The 21,297-nt window shown below is 34.6% G+C and overlaps 1 protein-coding gene across 1 annotated transcript in view; it reads right to left on the minus strand.

Moving 5' to 3' along the window:
• The window catches only part of RNF145 (ring finger protein 145), an 89,953-nt gene that overhangs the window by 27,527 nt on the left and 41,129 nt on the right, over positions 1–21,297 (minus strand). Inside the window, exons 4-6 of the mRNA XM_020992362.2 lie at positions 15,158–15,249; positions 11,603–11,838; positions 7,853–8,028 (exon numbers count right to left, since the gene is read on the minus strand). Coding sequence (XP_020848021.1) covers positions 7,853–8,028; positions 11,603–11,838; positions 15,158–15,249 — 504 coding nt within the window. The remainder of the gene's footprint in view (positions 1–7,852; positions 8,029–11,602; positions 11,839–15,157; positions 15,250–21,297) is intronic.

A 21,297-nucleotide genomic window follows, 5' to 3' on the forward strand; every position in this document is an offset into this window, starting at 1 on the left:
ACAAGTTCTCTTGGTTCTGTTCTCTTCACTTATCATTATTGCATGCAAATTTTCCCATGTTTTTCTAAAATCAACCAGCTCATCACTTCTTACAGTACAGTAGTATCCCACCTAACAAGTCTTAATTCCAAAGCTTTCTCTTTTAACTATTTCCTACTTGTCCTGAATATAGCTATTTTGTACATATTTGTTTACATGTTGTCTCTTCCCCATTTGGCTGTAAGCAGATATTGATGGCACAGACTATCTTTTGCCTCTTTTTGTATCCCTAGCACTTAACACAGTGCCTGGCACACAGTAGCATGTAATGTTTATTGAATTAGATAGCAATCTAGAGTAGTCTTCTTTATTGCTAAATAACTAAATGATTTTTTTGTGGGAGGTAGTGTATATACCAAACACCAAATTATATAAGGGAAAAAATGAAATTGATTGTCTTAGGAGATGGGAAATGACTGATTACCAAAATAGTTATGTATGTAGAATCAGACCTCAGAGTTGGTAGACCAATAATCAAAATAGAAAATTAGAAGAAAAATGAGAAGACATGACATACAATTAGAACAACTCCATCTCAGCTTACTTATACAAACTACTGACAACAAAAATGCGGAAAGAAGATGAATGACATGGATTGTTCTATTTCCTACAAACAGCGATCTCAGATGAGGCAACTACCCTAATGAAATGTCCAAGTGAGACTAGACATAGCCTCCAATAGAAAACATTGCCAAGCAGAGACATATTAACAGCCAAAGATAATATAAGATCGTTTGTAAAGCATTACAGAAGAGGGTGGTGACAACAAAAATGATAAAAAAGAAAGACTACATGTACACCAAAACATTTATAGCAGCACTTTTTGTAGCAAAGAACTAAAACAAATATCCATAGAGTATAGAATGGTTAAATTTTGCTAAATTAATATAATGGCATGTTATTATTGCCACCTCTACAAAACCCTTCATAAGATTAATCTACACACATACTGGGAGCATTCTTGACAGAAATATGAGAATGAAACTGGCAAATCCTCACAAGTGATATTCTGCTGCAAACCACAACTTAGAAGACACAAATAACTGAAAGATGAAGAGAATAAAAGGATTATTATTTTGTTGAAGCTTATTATTAGTTACTATATGTTTATTTGTTGACAAAAAAGTATTTGATTAAGAACAAAATGCAAACTTAAAAGCACTACTCCAATAGGATGTCTCTTATTCAAATATTAACATGCAGAACTTTTTGAATTTTGATCAATGTGCTTTGAGTGTTAACATATCAAGTAAAACATGAAAAGGGAGATGTATCCTTCCCAAAAATGTTTGCAATTGAAAGGAAAAATGTCAAGCACAGAGTCCAAATTGCAGAGGGATTACCTATAAACGGTAATTTTACATACACTCCTGTTTCTGTATAACAGTGCAATTTCAAGTGCTAAGATAATAGTTTCCTAAATTAGATTCACAACTATTCAAAAAATTATACAATTAATATAGGAAAAACAAGTAGATCATAGATTTAGAGTTGGAAAAAATCTTAGAGGTCAAATAGTCCAATCCTTTTGCTTTACAAATAAGGAGGCTGAGGCTCAAAAGAGGTTAAGCACATTGCTGAAGGTCACACATAATAAGTGAGAGAGTTAGTGCTCAAATCCAGTTCCTTTGACTCTGAATACAAGAATATTTATATGGAGCAGCTAGGGGGCACAATGTATAAAGCACCAGCCCTGGAATCAAGAGAACTTTAGTTCAAATCTGGCCTCAGACATATAACACTCACTCTCTGTGTGACTCTGGGCAAATCATTTAACCCCAACTGCCTCACAAAAAAATAATAAAAATAAAAAGAATTTTTATAAGATAAAGTCATATATGCTTATTGTCTACACTATGACCACTGAACTGGTCCATTAGAACATTTATGTATAGAAGACATACTGCAGATGGACAATAAGGATAGCTCCAAAATGAAAAATGAGATGGGTAGGTTGGAATGAATCTGGGAAACTGTGCCCTATTTTTAACTTCAGGCTTCTCCCTGAAATAAAGTTCCATCTTTTTAATTGTAATAATCTTCCAACAGCAGAGTGGAATAGTAGATAGTGCTTGCTTGACTCTTGAGTCAGGAAGGTGAGGGTTCAACTAGTAAAGTAATTTATATAGTGACAATAACGTTAAAGAGAAAAACAACTTTGAAACATTCACTGTCTCCAGGCAATTCTCTAGGACCACAAGTTGCAAAGCAGGTACAGATCTGCAATGGCACAGTAAAGTTTCTCATCAAGAGTTGCTTACACCAATGACATCAGTGTCCAAAATCCAAAATTTCTAATCATGATTAGAATCATGAACACTACAAAACTTCCAAATAATCAAAACTGCAGGTGATATACAGTGTGTATAAAAAAGCTATAACATATAACCAATGATACACAAGAATTAGTGTAAAAGATACAACTAAATAGATACATAACTAGAAAAGCTGCTGGGCCAGTCACAGAGTGAGACTGAGGCATCTGGTAATTTTCAGAGATTTGTTGGATGATCCATAGATCCATGAGGAAGATCTTCTGTAGAAGAGATTTATAGAAGTATCAGGGACAGGAGTCATAAAGGACGAGAAGATAATGGATAGGTTGCAATCTGCATCATTAGAAACAGTACTCATATCATTAAGATCATGGATCCATTGAAGTAAACACAAAGTCTTTCTACTTGATAAAAAACATAACTTTAAGTACATAATGAGAGATAGAAGACCCAAAAAGTTGTTTTAAAAAAGGAAAGAAAAAAGTTCTGTAGGTTTAAGTGGTTAGAATCCTCAATTCTAGTCAGTAATTCAAGTGTGATATGGCACCAAAGTAGCTATTGTGATCTTAGGCTGTATAAAAAAGGCAATGAAAAAGTGTTTAGAATGATAGAGTTTCCTCTGCATTATTGCCCTGGTCACGCCATATTTGAAATACTATAATCAAGAAACATATCTTAAGATGAACACTGAAAAACTAGAAATCTTTGTGACAACAGCAATTAGGTAGCAAGAGGACTGATCACACTATATACAATCTACCAAGGAATTGTTAATGTTAAGCCTGCAGAAGAGGGGAATACTACAAGGGGAAGTATGACAGTTGTCTTCAATTATTTAAAGAACTACCATGTGAAAGAAGAATTCGCACTCTTCTACTTGGCCACAAAAGCAGGAACAACAGACCACAAAGGCAGCATGGTAGAGTTCACAGAAAGCTGGCCTGCAAGTCACAAGGTCCTAGGCCAAAGTTCCAGCTCCAACACATATTGGCTGTGTGAACCTGAGCAGGTCACTTAACCTCTCAGTGCTCAAGAAAAAGCTAAGTCTATAAAAGCTGTAGAGAAGATACTGGCCTATACTAGTAGAGGGAGCTTCCTTGCCTGGGAGTTCTCCATGCCAATGAAATTACAGGTCTAGCCCCTATCATTATGATATAGAAGAGGGATCAGACTTGTTCCACTTGGTCCCAGAGGGTAGAATTTGGAGCAACAGGTAAGTTACACAGGTGACAGATTTTGGCTTAATGCAAGGAAAAATTTCTCAGTAATTAGGGCTAACCAAAAGTGAGAGACGCTACCTTCAGACATACGGAGTTCCTTACAGGTCTCCACTGACTGACAGATATATCCACATACAAAGGTGAGATGAGCACTTGTAAAGACTGTATAAAGGGAAATCTTACTCAGGTATGGATTAGTCTACATGTCTTCTGTGGTTCTGCTCAACTCAGAAATTCTGTGATTTAAGCACTAAAGATTCTCATTTCCTACTTAGATCATTAGCCTTACAATCAAACCATACATTAAAGTTTGACTGGTGAAGTAAAAATTGAAGTTGCCAAAGATAAACATTTTTTTCAAAAGCAAAATGGTGTTATTATTAAAGCTTAAGGGGCATTATTTTTTTTTCAATACTTCCAAAAATTTGTGATTTTACCCACTGCTGTAAACTGCAAAATCTCTATACCTTGAGATCCTATGACTTAAACTTTTCATCACCTGGTGGTCAATCTTCTGCAAAAAGTTTCACAAAATTAGACTGGTCTTTGGATGTCAGGCAAATATTTCACTAGTGTCTTTATGCTAAGCCTTTTTAGGTAAGACTTTCCAGAATTTGTCTTCTTCTCCCATCGCTTCAGAGGATCAAAGGTTGCCTCCATTCACAGAAGAGGAATCAGCACCGAACTTGAAGAGAAGTTCAATCAGCTATTAAATTTGTTTATCTTGATAGTCTGTTCACTGCACGTATATGAAATCTAGTTATCAAAAAGCCAAAACTGTTGCTTTTGTTCAGAAAACAAAACTTCACAAGATCATTGAAGTGTTATTCAATGAAAATTACTTTACCATGACATGGTACCATAAGCATTTCAACTATTCCCATAATTCTAGCATTGATGGACTTCTTCAAACATATCATAGTCGTTTGCTTGTTTTAAATAATTTTTTATTTATTTCTTTTGTATTTGTATTACTCCCCCCACCCCTCCCAGAGTGCCATCCCTTAAAAGAAAGGAGGGAAAAAGTTCACATTGGAAAAAATGTAACATTATATGCCCTTCTACACCCATACTCTCCCATCTCTACAGAGAAAGGGTACCTGGAAAGTAGGTGTCTTTTCATATCTCTTCTTTAGAGCTAACTATCATACATAGTCTTCTAACCCTACTTTTGGGTTCTCTTATTTTGTTCAAAGAAGGGAAATTTACTTTTTAAGGTCCCTTTTAAGGATAACTTCTCCATATTTAAATAAGAATACATTCTGGAATGTTTTACTTTTTCCTATTTCATATGAATGAAAACAGATTTGAAATTTATGATATTCAATCAATCAACAAGCATTTAAAAAGCAACTACTAATCACTTAACCGTGTTTGCCTCAGTTTCCTCATCTGTAAGGTGAAGAAGGAAATGGAAAACCACTCCAGTATCTCTGCCAAGAAAACCCCATATATGGTCACAAAGAGTAAGACATGAATGAAACGACTAAACAACAAAACAAAAATTCTAATGGGGAACACAAGAAATACAGAAATATATACAGAATAACTACCAAGAGAACAAATGCAAACAGACAGAAAGTTGTTAGATACAAGGTATTTTGGGAAAGAAAGCACTAGCAGTTAGGGGAAATCAACAAAGGATTATTCTGAAAAGTGATGCATGAACTAAGCCTTGAAGGAAGAAAAAGAATTTACAAGGTGGCAGTGAGAACAGAACATGTTTTAGGCTACAAGGGTAGTGAATGCCAAGAAAAAAGTGGGAGGTAGAGGATCCTATATGAGGAGAGAGAGAAGGCCAGTTTGTCGGGATCGCAAAATACTAGAGAATGAAGCTGGAAAAACAGGCTGGGGCCAGTTTGTGAAAAGCTTTAAAAGTTAAACAAAGAAGTTTACATTTTATCCTTAAGGCAATAAGGAGCCACTGAAATTGATTCACTAGAAAAGAGACTTTGGCAGCAAAATATAGGCTGGCTTTAAGCAGAAAGGAAATGGAGTGGAAGGTATCTATACCTTCTTATCTATTTTTTAAAAAGCCATCTATAGTCATATGAAAAAATGCTCTAAATCACTACTGATTAGAGAAATGCAAACCAAAACAACTCTGAGGTACCACATCACACCTATTAGATTGGCTAACATGACAAAACAGGAAAATGATAAATGCTGGAGAAGATGTAGGAAACTTGGAACACTAATGCGTGTTGCTGGAATTGTGAAATGAATCAACCATTTTGGAGAGCAATTTAGAACTATGCCAAAAGGGCTATAAGAATGTGCATACCCTTTGACCCAACAAAAGCACTTCTAGGGCTGTACCCCAAAGAGATCATACAAATGGGAAAAGGACCCACATATGCAAAAATATTGATAGCAGCTCTTTCTGTGGTGGCAAAGAATTGGAAATTGTGGGGATGCCCATCAACTGGGGAATGGCTAAACAAGTTGTGGTATATGAATGCAATGGAATACTATCATGCTATAAAAAATGATGAGCAAGTGGACTTCAGAAAAACCTGGAAAGACTTGTATGGTCTGATGCTGAGTGAAGTGAGCAGAACCAGGAAAACAACGTACACAGTAACAGCCACACTGTGTGATGACTAACTTTGACAGACTTAGCTCTTCTCAGCAACGCAAGGATCTAAAACATCTCCAAACGTCTCCTGATGGAAAACGCTATCTATATCCAAAGAAAAAACCATGGAGTTTGAATGCAGATCGAAGCACACTATTTGCTCTTTTTCTTTTCTGTATTGCTTTGTTTCTTCTTTATTGTGGCTCCTCCTGTTGGTTCTAATTCTTCTTTACAACATGATGTGAAAATATGTGTAATAGGAATAAATATGTGTAATGTGAAAATATGCAGAACCTATATCAGAAAATATAAAGACAATTTAAAACTCAAAAGTTTATGGAAGTGATTGTTGAAAACGAAAAATAAATTAAAAAAAAAAGGTTGTTGGATTAATCTAAATAAGAGGTGATGAGGACCTAATAGCTGTGTGTGTGTCTCTGTCTATGTGTGTCTGGTGCACGCAAACACTTACTCTATACCAAGCACTGTGTTAAGTGTTAGGGACACAAAAGCAAGCAATATAGTTCCTGCCTCAAAGAGTTTACATCCTAATCTGGGAAGACTCGCCATATAAACAGGGATTGGGAAAAGGACTAGTGAGTATGCACCTAGCAGCAGTGTTTGGAAATGACCAGCAAGTACAGCAGTGACCTGGTTCCAGGGCAAGATAAGGCAAAAACTCACCTATCAGAACCCCAAGGTCCTAGGGTCAGAGCCCAAGTTCTGCTAGTTGGGGAATAAAGAGAACGGCCAGAATGCAGACTGGCCAGGAGAAAGAGAAATGGTTGGATGGGAGAGACCTGGGTTCAAGTCCCACTTCTGACACATATAGGCTAAGTGATCCTGGACTACTCAATGCTCTAGACAATTCTCTAAGACTTTTAAGTTGAAGATAAGTTGCTGAACTGCATTGGTGGAAGGAGCTTCTGCACCTGGGATCTCCCTATACCAGTGAAATCAAAAGTCTAGTTCCTATCTCTTCTGAAACTTAGCCATAAGTTATACTACAATATGTATTTTTGTGTCTGTCATAGTAACACAGTGGGCACTCAGATATATGATGAATAAAAGTCATTTACTTTCTAAGCATTAATTGGAATTACAACTGGTCTTTATTATAAATTACAAATTACAATTTGTTCATCTGCACACACTTGGATCCTCACCTGTCTATTAAATTGATTACGGGCCAAAGGAAAAAACAAATGCCTGCTAGATTCTGGATATCTTTATGTTGGGAGTTCACAGCCCAGCATACAAGATATAAAGTAAAACTAAGTAAGAAGTAACTGGTTTGGGGAAAGAAAACAAGTGACATTTAGGAAAAAAATTTTCCCAAACCAAATTTTACAAATAATGTTTGACATTTCTTTGGATCAAATATTTAATAGATATATGCATTATTTCATTAACCATGAGATAAGCCAATTTGGTTTTCCCAACTAAGAAAAAAATTTGTTTTTCTTAAATTAGTTCAATCTGAATAATAAACACATGTTAAAATCTGCTAAAATTATCCCAGTATGAAAATCATATTAAACTTGTTTCTATAATGTATTCAGTGTACTACAGAGCCTAGCACAACTCACCTGTTATACCAGGTCTAGGCATAAAATGTAAAAGCCAAATACTAATGCAACTCTATTATATGAAACACATGCTAGAATGAAGAATAACATCAAAGTTCACCATCCTACAAACATTCCTATGGGAAATGGTATCATGTTTCTGCTAATTACCTTGTCAAAAAAAGGAAAAGAAGCCTCTCCCGTGATGCAGGCTGATCTCGTGTGCTGAAATAAGAGTAAATCTGAAGAGCAAATAAGACAAGCCAGAAGACCATGAAAAGAACGGGGACAACCAGCTGATTCCATAAGGACATTCCCAAAGCCAAAAGGCCATATACTTCCACTACCTAAATACAGAAATAACACAAGTCCAATTAATTTGTGAAATCATTTCATATTCAGACAAAATAACAATTATAGCAATTATGGAATTACATTTCAAGAGAGAAGATTCTAAAGAAACTTATTTTGATTCAGAGAAAAATAAGCATAGTTTTTCTCTCATTGAAAGACTGCTTTAACATTTAATTCTCTAATAAAAATTAAAGGAACTCAACAATTATAAAATATCAGATTTCTCAGTTTTACAACAACTACTACTACCTCACATACTGGCACAATCTAACTTATAACCAAAAACAATATTTTAATAAACAAAAAATGACTTTTCTGATCAGCTATAAAGATACTATGATAATATTTTAATTTTAATAAATATCTATACATAAAGACACTTTAGAACTTCCTTTGATCTCCTTTATCACCTAACAGTGCTTAATAAATTTAATTTGTTTTTTGTTTCACAATAGTAGATTACAGGGTTTAAAAAATAGATTGCAGGCCATTATAAAAATAATATGGCTTCAAAAATAATATTATTCATTTTGTAAAAGCTGGTACTGATCTATAAACAATTTTTAGACATCAACTTGTAATTAAATTATAGAATCTTAAACTCATTTCAAAAGCTGGATATGGGTTAAAATATAAAATAAGCTATTCAATTCACAATAGTTCATAGAAAACATCACATATCTTTTATTGCTAGTTTATTCAAGCCAAGTATTTTCAAAGAAATTTCCACTTAACTACTCTGGGTTTCAGTTTCCTCCTTTGCACAATAAAAATTTTACACTACCTGATTTCTAAGAGTTCTTCAAACTCTAAAAGCCTATGACTCTATTCCTAACATTATCTTACCCTTCTTATCAAAATAAGATCACTCAAAAATTATACGATTTCAATTTTTCTTCTATCCAACTTTTCAGGATATAATTATCATAATCTCATATTTAAATCAATTTATTTCTAACCATTGTTTTAATATCACTCACATTGTGGTGGTGCAATGCATCCAATAAGGAACCAAAAAGAAAGTTAATTCAACATTTGAAAATGGAGATTTAGTCTATGGTTTTCAAGTATGCAACGAAATGGAATAATTTTACCAACGCAAATCCTAAGAAAAAATGTGTTATCTCAAACCAATTAAGTATTATTGTCTTTGATTACAGTAAATTACAGAACAAAACATATTAATAATATAATCTTTTCTGGTGAGATAAATTGTATCCACAATTTATAAGAATTTAAAATAAAGTACTGTTCATGAAGAAATGTTACACTGAATCAGCTTTTGTGATTGCAAAATCACAAATTCCATTTTCCATGTTGAAGTATTTCAAAACCACTAATTTTCTTGGTTTCTAGGATAAGCTATTGCTGATAATTATGATGACAAGGGAACTGAATCTCACAAGGCTATATATGGAATAAATGAAATTTGTTCAGAGCTATAAATGAAATTTACTAGTGTGCAGATCCTACAAAGCTCGTAGCAATTACTCTAACTAAAATGAAGTGTCCAACAAGTCAATGTTACTCTCAAAGTATAAACTATATTTGATGGATATAATCTAAATGGGAATCATGACTACTATGATATACCAAAAAAATAACAGAGTACAAACAGGCCTAGATTCCTGGGGACTATTTAAGGAAGAGGCCTAGAATAGATACTTCACCATTTCCCATCTGACTACTCACCTGGACTTCATCATTGTCTCTAGAAACTCATCTTACTTGCAAGATCACATCAACTCAAATTCTTATCTCCTTAGTACCCTATCCCCTTGGGTCTTTCCTACCTTCTAAGTGGAAAGGGTAGAGAGTGGACATCAGAGAGCTCCTCTCAGAATCTCTATTTAAGGAGTGCGGCCCAAGGTAGATACTTTATTATTTCCCACTTGGTATCAGGACTTCATCATGCCCCCAAGCTGGGTATGCCCCTCCTCCCATTCCTGCTCTTCAGCTTCTTGTTATGTGCTTGTCATCCCCCACTGGACTGTGAGCTCTCTGAGGGTGGGGACTGCCTCTTGCCTTTATTTGTATTCCTAGAACTTAGCTTAGTGTTTGGCACAGTGAGTGCTTAATAAATGTTTATTGACTAAATAGTAAAAGATTCTCTAGTCCACAATTGTTCAGCAAATCTGATTCCTCCAAGCCCTCTGCTCTCTAGCACTATCTGTCTACCTTCATCCTATGAGTCAAGCCACAGGAGGTTTTGTACTTCATAACGTGTTCTCCAGAAAAGGTACCACATGAGGGAGGATTATTTCTTCTTAATCCACATCAGGGCTCTAGGAAGCCTCAGTCTCTCAGAGACATGATTTTAAACCATAAGCGTAAGGGGCTGTGACCCAGGTTGAGCGCAGAAGGAAAAGACATGATATAGTACATGTTTCTGCAGCTGTCAGGGAAGGATCTGCATACCATAAATTCTGAACAATGTAAATAAAGAGGGCTTCCTGTATCTTTATGTAGTGGTTACACATGCACATACATACACACCTACACAAAATCAATAAATAATACATAATAACCACATAGGCCACTTTTTAGCATTCTACTTTGTACTCGTGACAGTTTTGAGATGGTAAAATTGAGATATAACTAATGTTGTTGGCTAGGTTAATTTCTTAAATACTTAATTTACTATATTTCTGAGATGCTGATACATATTTAGCATTTTCAAAAACACGATTTTAAAATATCAGCTAGATGGTCAACCTCTCTAATTTCTATTATTTGTGACTTAAATATAATCTGTTTGGGATCAAAACACTAAAGGGAGGCACTCTAATACATAATGGGAATTATATTACATTAACAAAAATATTAGCTGCAAGGATCTAAGACATCTCCAAAGGTCTCATGATGGAAAATGCTATCCACATGCAAAGAAAGAACTATGGAGTTTGAATGCAGATTGAAGCATGCTATTTGCTATTTTTTTCCTTCTGTTTTGTTCTGTTTCCTCTTTCTGGTGGTCCCTCCTATTGGTCTAGTTCTTCCTTACAACATCACTAATGTGAAAATATGTTTAATAGGAATGTATATGTATAGCCTGTATCAGATTACGTCCCATCTTTGGGTGGGAGAGAGGGCAGGAGGGGGAGAAAAATTTAAAAATCAAAAGCTTATGGAAGTGATTGTTTATAAATAAAAATAAATTGATAAAAAAATTTATAAAAAGAATATACATTAGCAAAAGTTTGACTCAAATTAAGAGACTAAGTAAAACAATTAAAATGTAGCCTTGGTTTTCACCTATCAATTATCAATTCAAATAAATTACCATGACAGAGAAATTTATCCATGGTCATTTTACTTTTAGTAGAATAACCAAAGTTGAGGAAAACAATCGGGCTTTGTCCATCAAGTACCAACACTTTACACAAATCCCCACCAGCATTCTAACTAAGCTTTAAATCATTACCATAATTACACCAAGTAACGTTATCACTAAGATAGATCTGGCTCAAAAAATTTATGAAATGATGATAAATGGTAAATTAAATGCCAAGTGTATTTTGTGCTTAGGTAGTATTTCAACCAAGTATTACTCAATGTGTTCCTCACCTGGACCAATTCCCTGTATGCAGATTTAGCAAGATTATATGGGACCAAAAGGTTGGATGCAAGAAAATAGAGAACTTCTAGTCCAGTAAAAATCATTGCAAACTTGTTAATGACAACAATAGTCTCCAGTGGAACCAGGCAGAGTCGTGCTAGGAGAGGAAGCATGTGAGCGGAAAAGAGCCATATCTGTTTAGTTTTCATCACACACGAGCACAACGTACACACCACCAACTGACCTAAAGGGGAAAAAAAAGACGCTAAAATTAGTATCATTTAATAAAAGTGAGCTCAAAGAACATCCTCAACCTGATACTCTACCAAGAGAATGCCTTAATAATAACGTCTAGAGTAATCAATGCTTTTTGCATTCACTCTCTAGGATTATATTCATGGGCTTCAAATGTCAATCTTTTTTGACAGTAATTCTATCTTCACTTTATCTATGAATCTTGTATCCATCTGTCCTCTGTGAGTTCTTTTTTAAGTACAATTAATTTCCATTGATTTTCATAACATTCCAAGCTGAAGTCAAGGCCACAGCTAATTCAATATTATAATGCCACTGTTAGTTTATTTTTATAACTCTGATTTCAGATATACTCAATATTTTACAGGTAAAATGGCAGAGTTCACATTTTATGGGTGAAATTGTAGAGTTAAGAGATAAAGCATACTCAAGATTATCCAATAAAAGTGAGCTAGGAAAAAATTCATATGTCCAAATTTTAAGTCAGAGTTATAGTATTATTAGATTGTGCTGCCTCCCCAAATGCCTCAAGTCATGAAGGTTAAGTTTACATTCTAGTAGAATTTTAAGTTTCTTGAAGGCAAAGATTGTTTTCTTTTAATATCCCCAGAATCTACATACCTTACAATAATACATACTAAGCACTTAATACATGCTGAATTTATATAACTTTAAAAAAACATTATGGATGATTTTAATTTAGTTTAAAAAAAATTTTTTTTAATTCTAGTCTATTTCATAATGCCATGGAAATTATCCGGGTTCTTAAAGATTATAGAAGGGTGGACTAAGTGTCTTTATCAAGTCGAAAAAGCCTCAAGGCCATGGTTAGTAATTCTATGTCTGTTGTCTACAGATGAGCCTACCTAAATTCATAAGGCTTGCTAGAAAATTAGCGGCCACTAAGGTGAGTTTTTGGCCACACCAGCTCTGGAGGATCAACCAAAAAATTATAGAGGGTTGAAATCTACATTAGTGGAGGAAGTGCTCATACGAAAAAAATCACAGCTCCTCAAAGTACTGAAGCATTTTTCTACAAATATTGATTTTTTTTATCCCAATATGAGAATATAAAAGAAACTTCATCTGGTTTTGCTTTTAACATTTTTACACAGGAGCCAGATAAACATTTTTTTAAATCCAGTTATTCTGAAAAAAGTATGTGGCCTTATGTGTGTAATGAGCTTGTTCTAGGTTTTTATGATCAATAATCAAATTAACATTCTGATCTTTCTGAGAAAATGCTAAATAGAAGCATTCCTAGAAACTAAAGGAAATGAAGTGCTACAAAAATACACTTTAGGACTAAGACCCAGTCATTTGCACCCCAAGTATCTATTACTTTTATGCACTTAAAATAATGGACTACCTGTTGTACATTTGAGCTTCCCTGTACAGCATGATGTAAACTTCCTGCAAGCAGAGAAAATTCCCATAAGTCTATACCAGCATCATGCGGTGATGAGACTCAGGGTTACTGGTTTTAATTGTCTTCTTTCATTGATAAGCATGACTCACATATTATACTCTTTTGGAGAAGTATAATTTGTTATGTAGGAAAAGACAGGGGCTACAATACTAATGGAATTTCTCGCCCCAGCTCTAAGAGAACAGCTTTTTATTTTCTGATGTATGTATACACTCAAACTGATTGTTCTAAACACTGAACAAAAATTACATAACATTATTAGCTTTCAATTTTAGACCACCACCTATTAAAATCATGTCCAAGAACCTTATAATACTATTTAATATTTTTAAATTAGTTAATGTACTAGGTGTATGACCCTTGGCAAGTCACTTAACCCCAACTGCCTCACCAAAAACAAACAAAAAAATTTTAAAAAATAAAATTAGTTAATGTTTCCTTAAAGTTTACATCAGTTACAGGGGAAGACAGTCACTTTTTTAAAATGAGGGTGAAACAACTTTGTAGGTATTTCAAAAGGCATGGACTTTTCCACCCACACTGCTCTATTTTGTTAATAAGCATTTACTAAACACATCTATATGCAGACCACTGAAGTAATCAATATATAAAATTCAGAGTAATGTTATTAACTTCTTTGGATTATGCTAAATTAAAATCTTAACATATTAGACATACTAGGACTTATTTTTGTAAAACATTTCCATGAGTTTGAAGAATTTATAAGAACTAACTCAGTGTTTTAAAAGTTTATGATAATTATCTATATCAGTCTGAAGCAAAGTGATTGCAAATATAGACAGACTTAAACCTACAGTTACAATTCAGTCCACTAAGGTAAATTGCTTTATTTAAAAATTAATCTTCCCCCTCCATTCTCACCAGCAAGACATGCAGAAAAAATGCTTTGGTATATTTTATAAAAATACATATTTTGTATATAAAATAGCTTACATACTTTATACAAAACTATAGTTTTAGCTTATAATTTTAAATATATAAATAAAATGAAGACTTTTCCAAGCACAGTGATGATAGGCAATAATAGTGACATCATATTTGTACAGTACTCATTACAAAGGGCTTTTTTTACATACTGTTTCATTTGATCCTCACAACAGCTATGTAAAGAAGTTAGAGAGGTCTTATAATCCTCAATTTTACAAATGAGGAAACAGAAATTCACAGAAGTAACTTCTGTAGTCACAGGAGCAGCTGGTTTAATTATGCCAGTGCTACTTTATTCTAGCACTTTGTATTACACCACGCTGTGATCTCCTGACAATCTTTAAGTAAAAACTAACTTATATAGAGCTTTAAAGAATACAAAGAGCATTATTTCATATGAGACTCACAAAAGCTCTATGAGGTAGTTACTATAAGTATTAAGTTAAATAACTTGCTCACAGTCACACAGCGTCACAGGGAAAATCTGAATACAGGTCTTCCTGACTCCAAATCTGGCACTCTACCTACTCCAACATGCTGTCTCCTCCCTCCTAACCATTAGCGTGGCACAGAGGTGGGGGAACCTGCAGGCCTTGAGGCCACATGTAGCCCTCTAGGTCCTTAAATGCAGCCCTCTGACTTCATCCAAACTTCACAGAACAAATCCCCTTAAACTTGCACTCAGTCAAAAGGCCACACCCAAAGACCTAAAAGGCCACATGTGACCTCACCGCAGGTTCCATACCCCTGACCTAGCACATCTCACCTAGAAATATAAAGAAACCTTAAAAATATAAAAGCTAACATAGCTCATTAAAATCAAGAGCCCATCTTCAAGAAAGAAAAGATGCCTAATACACATTTTTAATGTTCATTCCTCCCTAATAAGTTCTTATCCATCATCTTACCTGTTTTTGCTAATTACACTTACCTATTAGGGCTGTGGTGAAACGATTCATGGACAATGGCTCTAAGTACATTGGTCCTTCATAGGCTGACTCCAGTTCACTTCTAACATAATCCCTAAAATGTCCAAATAATAAAATTTCATTTTTATGTACATTCCAAGAACAGGATTGAAGTGAAGAAGGGAAGGGAAATTGACAGGGATAAAACTCCACTTCACAGCTTAGACAGACAATTTCCCTACAAACTTAGATTATGCTAGTGAAATTCTTTTTCCCTATTAGAAAGAACATTCCAAGCTCATATTGGCATGATCAGCCACAGTCAAACACACTGTAACTTGACTCTAACACAGTGATGTCATTTTGGTCCTCTTCAAGAACAAAGCACAACAACCAATTAACCAATTAATACGACTGCACAAGAATGCATTTTTTGGAAATGACGTTTCCTTCCTGCATTCTCCCATACCTACCACCCACATAATATACTGGAGCTTAATTTTACTGTTTCAGGGAGCAGAAGCAAAAAGAGAGGGAGTTATCTTGCAGGTAGTTCACAATGTTTCAGTAGATATTTTATTTCCCCCTCACAGATCTTATACAATAAAATGTCACTAAAGCAACTCATCTTCTTATACTGCTATTTGGATTACTGATAATGATGATGATGATGATGATAATGACAATAAGCCTTCCCTTCCTACTCTCTTCTCAGTGCCCTAGCCCCCACCCCAAAAAAGCTATTTCTCTCAGTCTTCCTTTGTTTCTGTCTCTCTTCCATTCTTTATTATTTACATATCAAAGTAACCATACAAATCAAGTCTGCATATAACAAGAAAACACTTGTTTGACCAAAAACTGGTTGGTTTGTTTTCAGAGTATTTTTGCAGATTTAAAGAATTCTGATCAAGGAAATCAACAAAATTCCAAATGGTGAAGTACACTACCGTGACAGAGAGGTGACTGACTCAAAATGCTGAATGAGACATACATTTTTGGCCACAGCCAGTATGGTCATCTGTTTTATTTGATTATATGTATTTGTTGCAAGGGTTTTGTTTTCCTTTTTTTTCCAATAGGGGAGAAAGACAGAGAGGAAAAGGGATAGGGATTCCTCACTACTGAAAAAGAAAATAAAAGGAAAGACCAAAAGGAAACACAGATAAGCAGGACAGCTTTGAAAATTACATGTTGAATGTACTGCATACTTTAAAAGAAAAATAGATTTTACATAACAGAAGATTCACAATTTCATATGCAATTATCTCCTCTTCAATAACATATATGGAAAAATTCATTTGGTATTTAAGTTCAGAATTTTAAAAAATTAAAGAATATTCAGCCCACTTTAATACAAAAGTAGTTATAAATCATAGGATCAGTTCAGAACTGAAAATTATATTTAAATATGCATGTTTTATTTACTTTTAATACAAAAAATCTAGTTCATTTAATTTCGTACCTTATAGGTTAGACAAATTTAAAAAGCAGTAAAATCTTTGGACATCAAATTAAGAAGATGAGATTTTAATAATTTTTCCTTCCAAAAAACAATCTGTTGTATCCAAGCTTACTTTGGGGGGAAAATATCTCTTCTACTTCCTATCAGTTATTAGATAGCCTTCCTACTCCTAGGTACTCTAGGGCAGATGTATCAAACTCAAATAGAAAGTAAGTACTACTGCACACATAAGGATCCCTACCACCAACCAACACACTGACTTAGTTCTGTTATATTTTTATTTATTGTTAAATGTTTCCCAGTTGGGAGTATACTGTGTAGTGGAATACATGTGCCTCACAGGATGCAGTTTGACACCACTGCTCTCTAGAGCAGTACTACTACTACTACTACTACTACTACTACTACTACTACTACTACTACTACTACTACTACTACTACTACACCAGTCCTAGAGAGCTTGGCATCAAACTCAAATAGAAAAGAGGCTAGCAGGCCTCATATAGCTTAGAAAACCACAAATTAACATTACCAATATATGAAGGCAGGTAGGTGGCTCAACAGATAGAGCAGTGGGCCAACCTAAGTTCAAATCCAGCCTCCAACACTCACTAGCTATGTGACCCTGGGCAAGTCACTTTTAACCTCTGTTTTCCTTTACTGACTGGAGAAGGAAATGGCAAACCACTCCAGCATCTTTGCCAAGAAAACCCCACACAGAAAAGGACCTATCTGTACAAAAATATTTATAGTAGCTCTTTTTGCGGTGGAAAAGAATTGGAAATTGAGGAGATAATCCATCAATTGGGGAATGGCTGAACAAGGTGTGGTATATGGTTGTAATGAAATACTAATTGTGCTGTAAGAAATAACAAGCAGGATGATTTCAGAAAAACCTGGTATGACTTAACATGAACTGAAAATGAAGTGAGCAGAACCAGGAGAAAATGTACACACTAACAGCAACATTGTACGGATGATCAACTGTGAATGACTTAGCTGTTGTCAGCAGTACAATGATCCAAGACAATTCCAAAGCATTCATGATGAAAAATGCCATATATCTCCAGAGAAAGAACTGATGAAGTCTGAATGCAGAATGAAGCATACTGTTTTTCACTTGATTTTTTTTCATGGATTTTTTTTGGGGGTGTCTCTGTTTTCTTTCACAACATGACTAATATGGAAATGTTTTACATGATTGCACATGTATAACCTATCAAATTCTTTGCCTTCTCAATGAGAGGGAATGGGAGGGAGGGAGAGAATTTGGAACTCAAAATTTTTTTTAAATGAGTATTAATTGTTTTTACATGTAACTGGGGGGAAAATAAAATATTCTTTTAAAAAAAGAGGAAGGCTTGAAAAAAAGAAAAGAAAGAAAGAAAACCCAATACAGGGTCACAAACAGTTGGACCCCTCTGTTCTTGGGCTCTTAGGCAGAGCAATCTTCGACACTCCTTAATACATTCATATAGTATGTACACTTTCAATTCATTTACTTCCTATAGGAAATGAAATGATACTCATTTCAGCATAATAAAACAAAGACTGGGCCCTGGGATCATTTGCTGGCTTGTTGTCAAAAAAGAAAAAAAAAATTTTTTTTTTAGTGGAAAGCAGTTTTGGAGATCTTGCTTTTTCAAATACTCTAAAAGATCTATGATTGCATTGGTATGGGGTTAATCTCTTCACCAATACAGATCAATCCTCCTTGATCATCTTCCTGAGTTTCTGTGTCTCCCTCTTATTATATTATTATCTTCTCCCTCCATATCATCACATTTGGTGATCTCATCAGTTCCCATGGATTCCCACATCAACAACAGCATTTTGGACATCTTAAACTGGATGTCCACTAATGAATTCACCTTTTCCCTCAAACCCTCCCCCTTCCTCTTGAAAACACCAATATTCTCCAAGTCACCCACCCATGCAACCTAAGTGTTTCTCCCACACCTGGATTACTGCAATAGCCTGCTAACCAGTTTCCATACCTGGAGTCTCTCCCCATGCCAAGCTACCCTCTACTCAGTTACCAAAGTGATGTTCCTAAAAATTCAGATCTGAATGTTAATCCCCTACTCAATAAACTCCAGTGGTTGTTTATTATCTCCAGAATCAAATATAAAATCCTATCTGGATTTTAAAGTCCTTCAAAACCTGATCCCTTCCTACCGTTCCAGTTTTTTTATACTTGACTCTCTTCTTCACTCTCTATGATTCAGCAACACTAGTCTCCTTGCTGTGCTTCTCATAGGACACACTATATCTCCATTCCTTGATTATCTTCTACTTATACTCTAAATTAATCATAACTGTTCACAGTTATTTACACACTGTCTTCCCCATTTGAATGTGAGCTTCCTGAGATCAGGCGCTATGTCTCTGCCTTTCTTTATATCCCCAGTATTTAACACAGTACATGGCACACAATAAGCACGTAATAAATGCTTGGTGACTGACCTGAAGTCGTTCTATTTTTTCTGACAGAGCTTGTACACCATTGGCAAAACCTTGAAGAACACAAAGCCACTTTTGTGCCATGATGAGCATCAGAGAAACACGTTAGTGGAAGTTAGGGACATGAAAAGTAACAAATCCAACAACAATTATGCCCAGGGGATGTAATGTAATTTTTTTCTATTCATTTATCCATTTAGTCAACAAACATTTATTAATTGCCTACAATTTTATCTGCTACAATGATGACCATTTCTGATGCTTAAATATAACAAAAATAGTCTATGGTCACTTGCAATCACTAAAAAAAATGAAAGCTCTTAAAGTTGCAAATGGAATGAAACAATTCTATATATATAATTTACACAGATAATCCATTTGGCTTTATCTTCTGTAATTAGGTTTTCATCACAATACACAAACACAAATGTAAAATATAACTAATGTTTTATTTACTTTTTATAAAATCTTGATAAGTGCTCCTGTGAATAAGTTTACAAAAATCAATATTCATTTCATTAAGACAGCAACTAGTGAACTTATTTTTCTTTCTGGAGATCCTAAATATTCAATAAAAAGGGGGAAAGAGGACTGAAAAAAAGATGAGGTCCTTAACTAAAGACTTAATTCCTATGTCTTATTTCAGTCAAATAGATACTAACAGTACTCCTTTCTTAATTAACCCCTATTGTCCTGCCACCATGGACAAAACAGAGCACAATAAAAACAACAGAGGCTTGTTTTACTGAAGCTATGTTTTTATAGCATAACCTAAAGGACTGTTTGAAATAATTTAAGCTAAGAATAAGAGAATCTGGGGCTGTAATTCTTCAATTCTATTTTTCATAAAGTTTAGTCTTTTTAAGAAGCAAGAACTGATGAGATGTTCCAAGAACACATTACAAACTTTTAATTCAGAAGCCTTGTATAATGACATTTATTATTAGAGGAAAATAACTTACATCCTACTCAACTGAATAACAAACAATAGCTTTTTCCTCCCAAATCTCCTCATTTGGGCAATCTGGAGAAAGCAAGCAGTGCTGAGCACTAACAACAACAACCAAAAACAAACGAACAAACAAAAAAAAAGCAACCTTTTTTACAACCTAGTCACCTAGTCACAAGTATCCATGACAGCTCATTCTCTCTTCTGATTTTAAGCTGTTCCCGAATGTGTTAGATGTACTGAAACTGTTTTCTTCAAAATAATCTGCAAGAGAGAGAAATGACTAAAGGAGGACAATGTGATATGGTGAAAAGAGAGAGTACTGGATTTGGAGTCAGAGGATCTAAGTTCAAATTCCACCTCTGTGATTTACTACCCTTGTGATACCGGGCAAGCAAATGAACCTCTCTGGTCCTCAATTTCTTCATCTACAAAATGAGAGGTTTAGAATGAATGACTCCTAAATTTTCTTCCAACTCTAAATATAAGTTCTATAATGTCATATGATTTTATAATAAATATCCTTACTTTCTTTCAAAGCTCTGCTCAAGTGCCACCTCCTACAAAGGACCTCGCTTAATTCCTCTGTTACCAGTGATTCCAAGACTGTTCTGTACATTCTTAGTATATATACTCTGTATTTATTTATGTATATATGAATGTTTGTCAGAATGTAAAATTCTTGAGTGCTATTACTTGGGGATTTTACGTTGTTGTTTTTTGTCTTTGGCTCTACAGTATATAAGTACAGGGCTTATCAGCACGTAGTTGGTACTTATAAATGCTTGCTGATTGTTACTAATGCTTGCCCAAAAATTTATTGGTTTTGCTTCTACACACACTTTGTGTTTATCTGTTTGCACAATTTCCTCCCCCAACAGAATGTCTGAATGCTGTTCCCCAACCACCACCACCCCCCCCAATTCTGAGGGAAAGAAAGGTTTTTTTATCTTTCTTTTTATTCCTGGTACCTACCACAGGACAAGGGCTTTCTTATCTATTTGGCACTAAATGCGTATAGACTAATGATCTTATACCAAATGCCACAATAAGCTCAAAATGCTTATGTAATCTGAATTTAAAAGCTCACATCACAAAAAATTAGAAGAGAACAAGATCAGATATTTTTATAGTATAAAAAAAGAGAATTTTATCCAAACAAGGGAGATCACAGAAGATAAAAATAGAAAATACCTATTTCATGAAATTGAAAAGCCTTTGCACACACACACAAAAAATAAATAAATGCAGCTCTGGTAAGAAGGAAAGTCATGGATTAGGGAAAAAAT

Source organism: Phascolarctos cinereus, unplaced genomic scaffold (genome assembly GCF_003287225.1).
Source record: "Phascolarctos cinereus isolate Bilbo 61053 unplaced genomic scaffold, phaCin_HiC Scaffold_2;HRSCAF=192, whole genome shotgun sequence".
Classification (NCBI taxonomy): Eukaryota; Metazoa; Chordata; class Mammalia; order Diprotodontia; family Phascolarctidae; genus Phascolarctos; species Phascolarctos cinereus.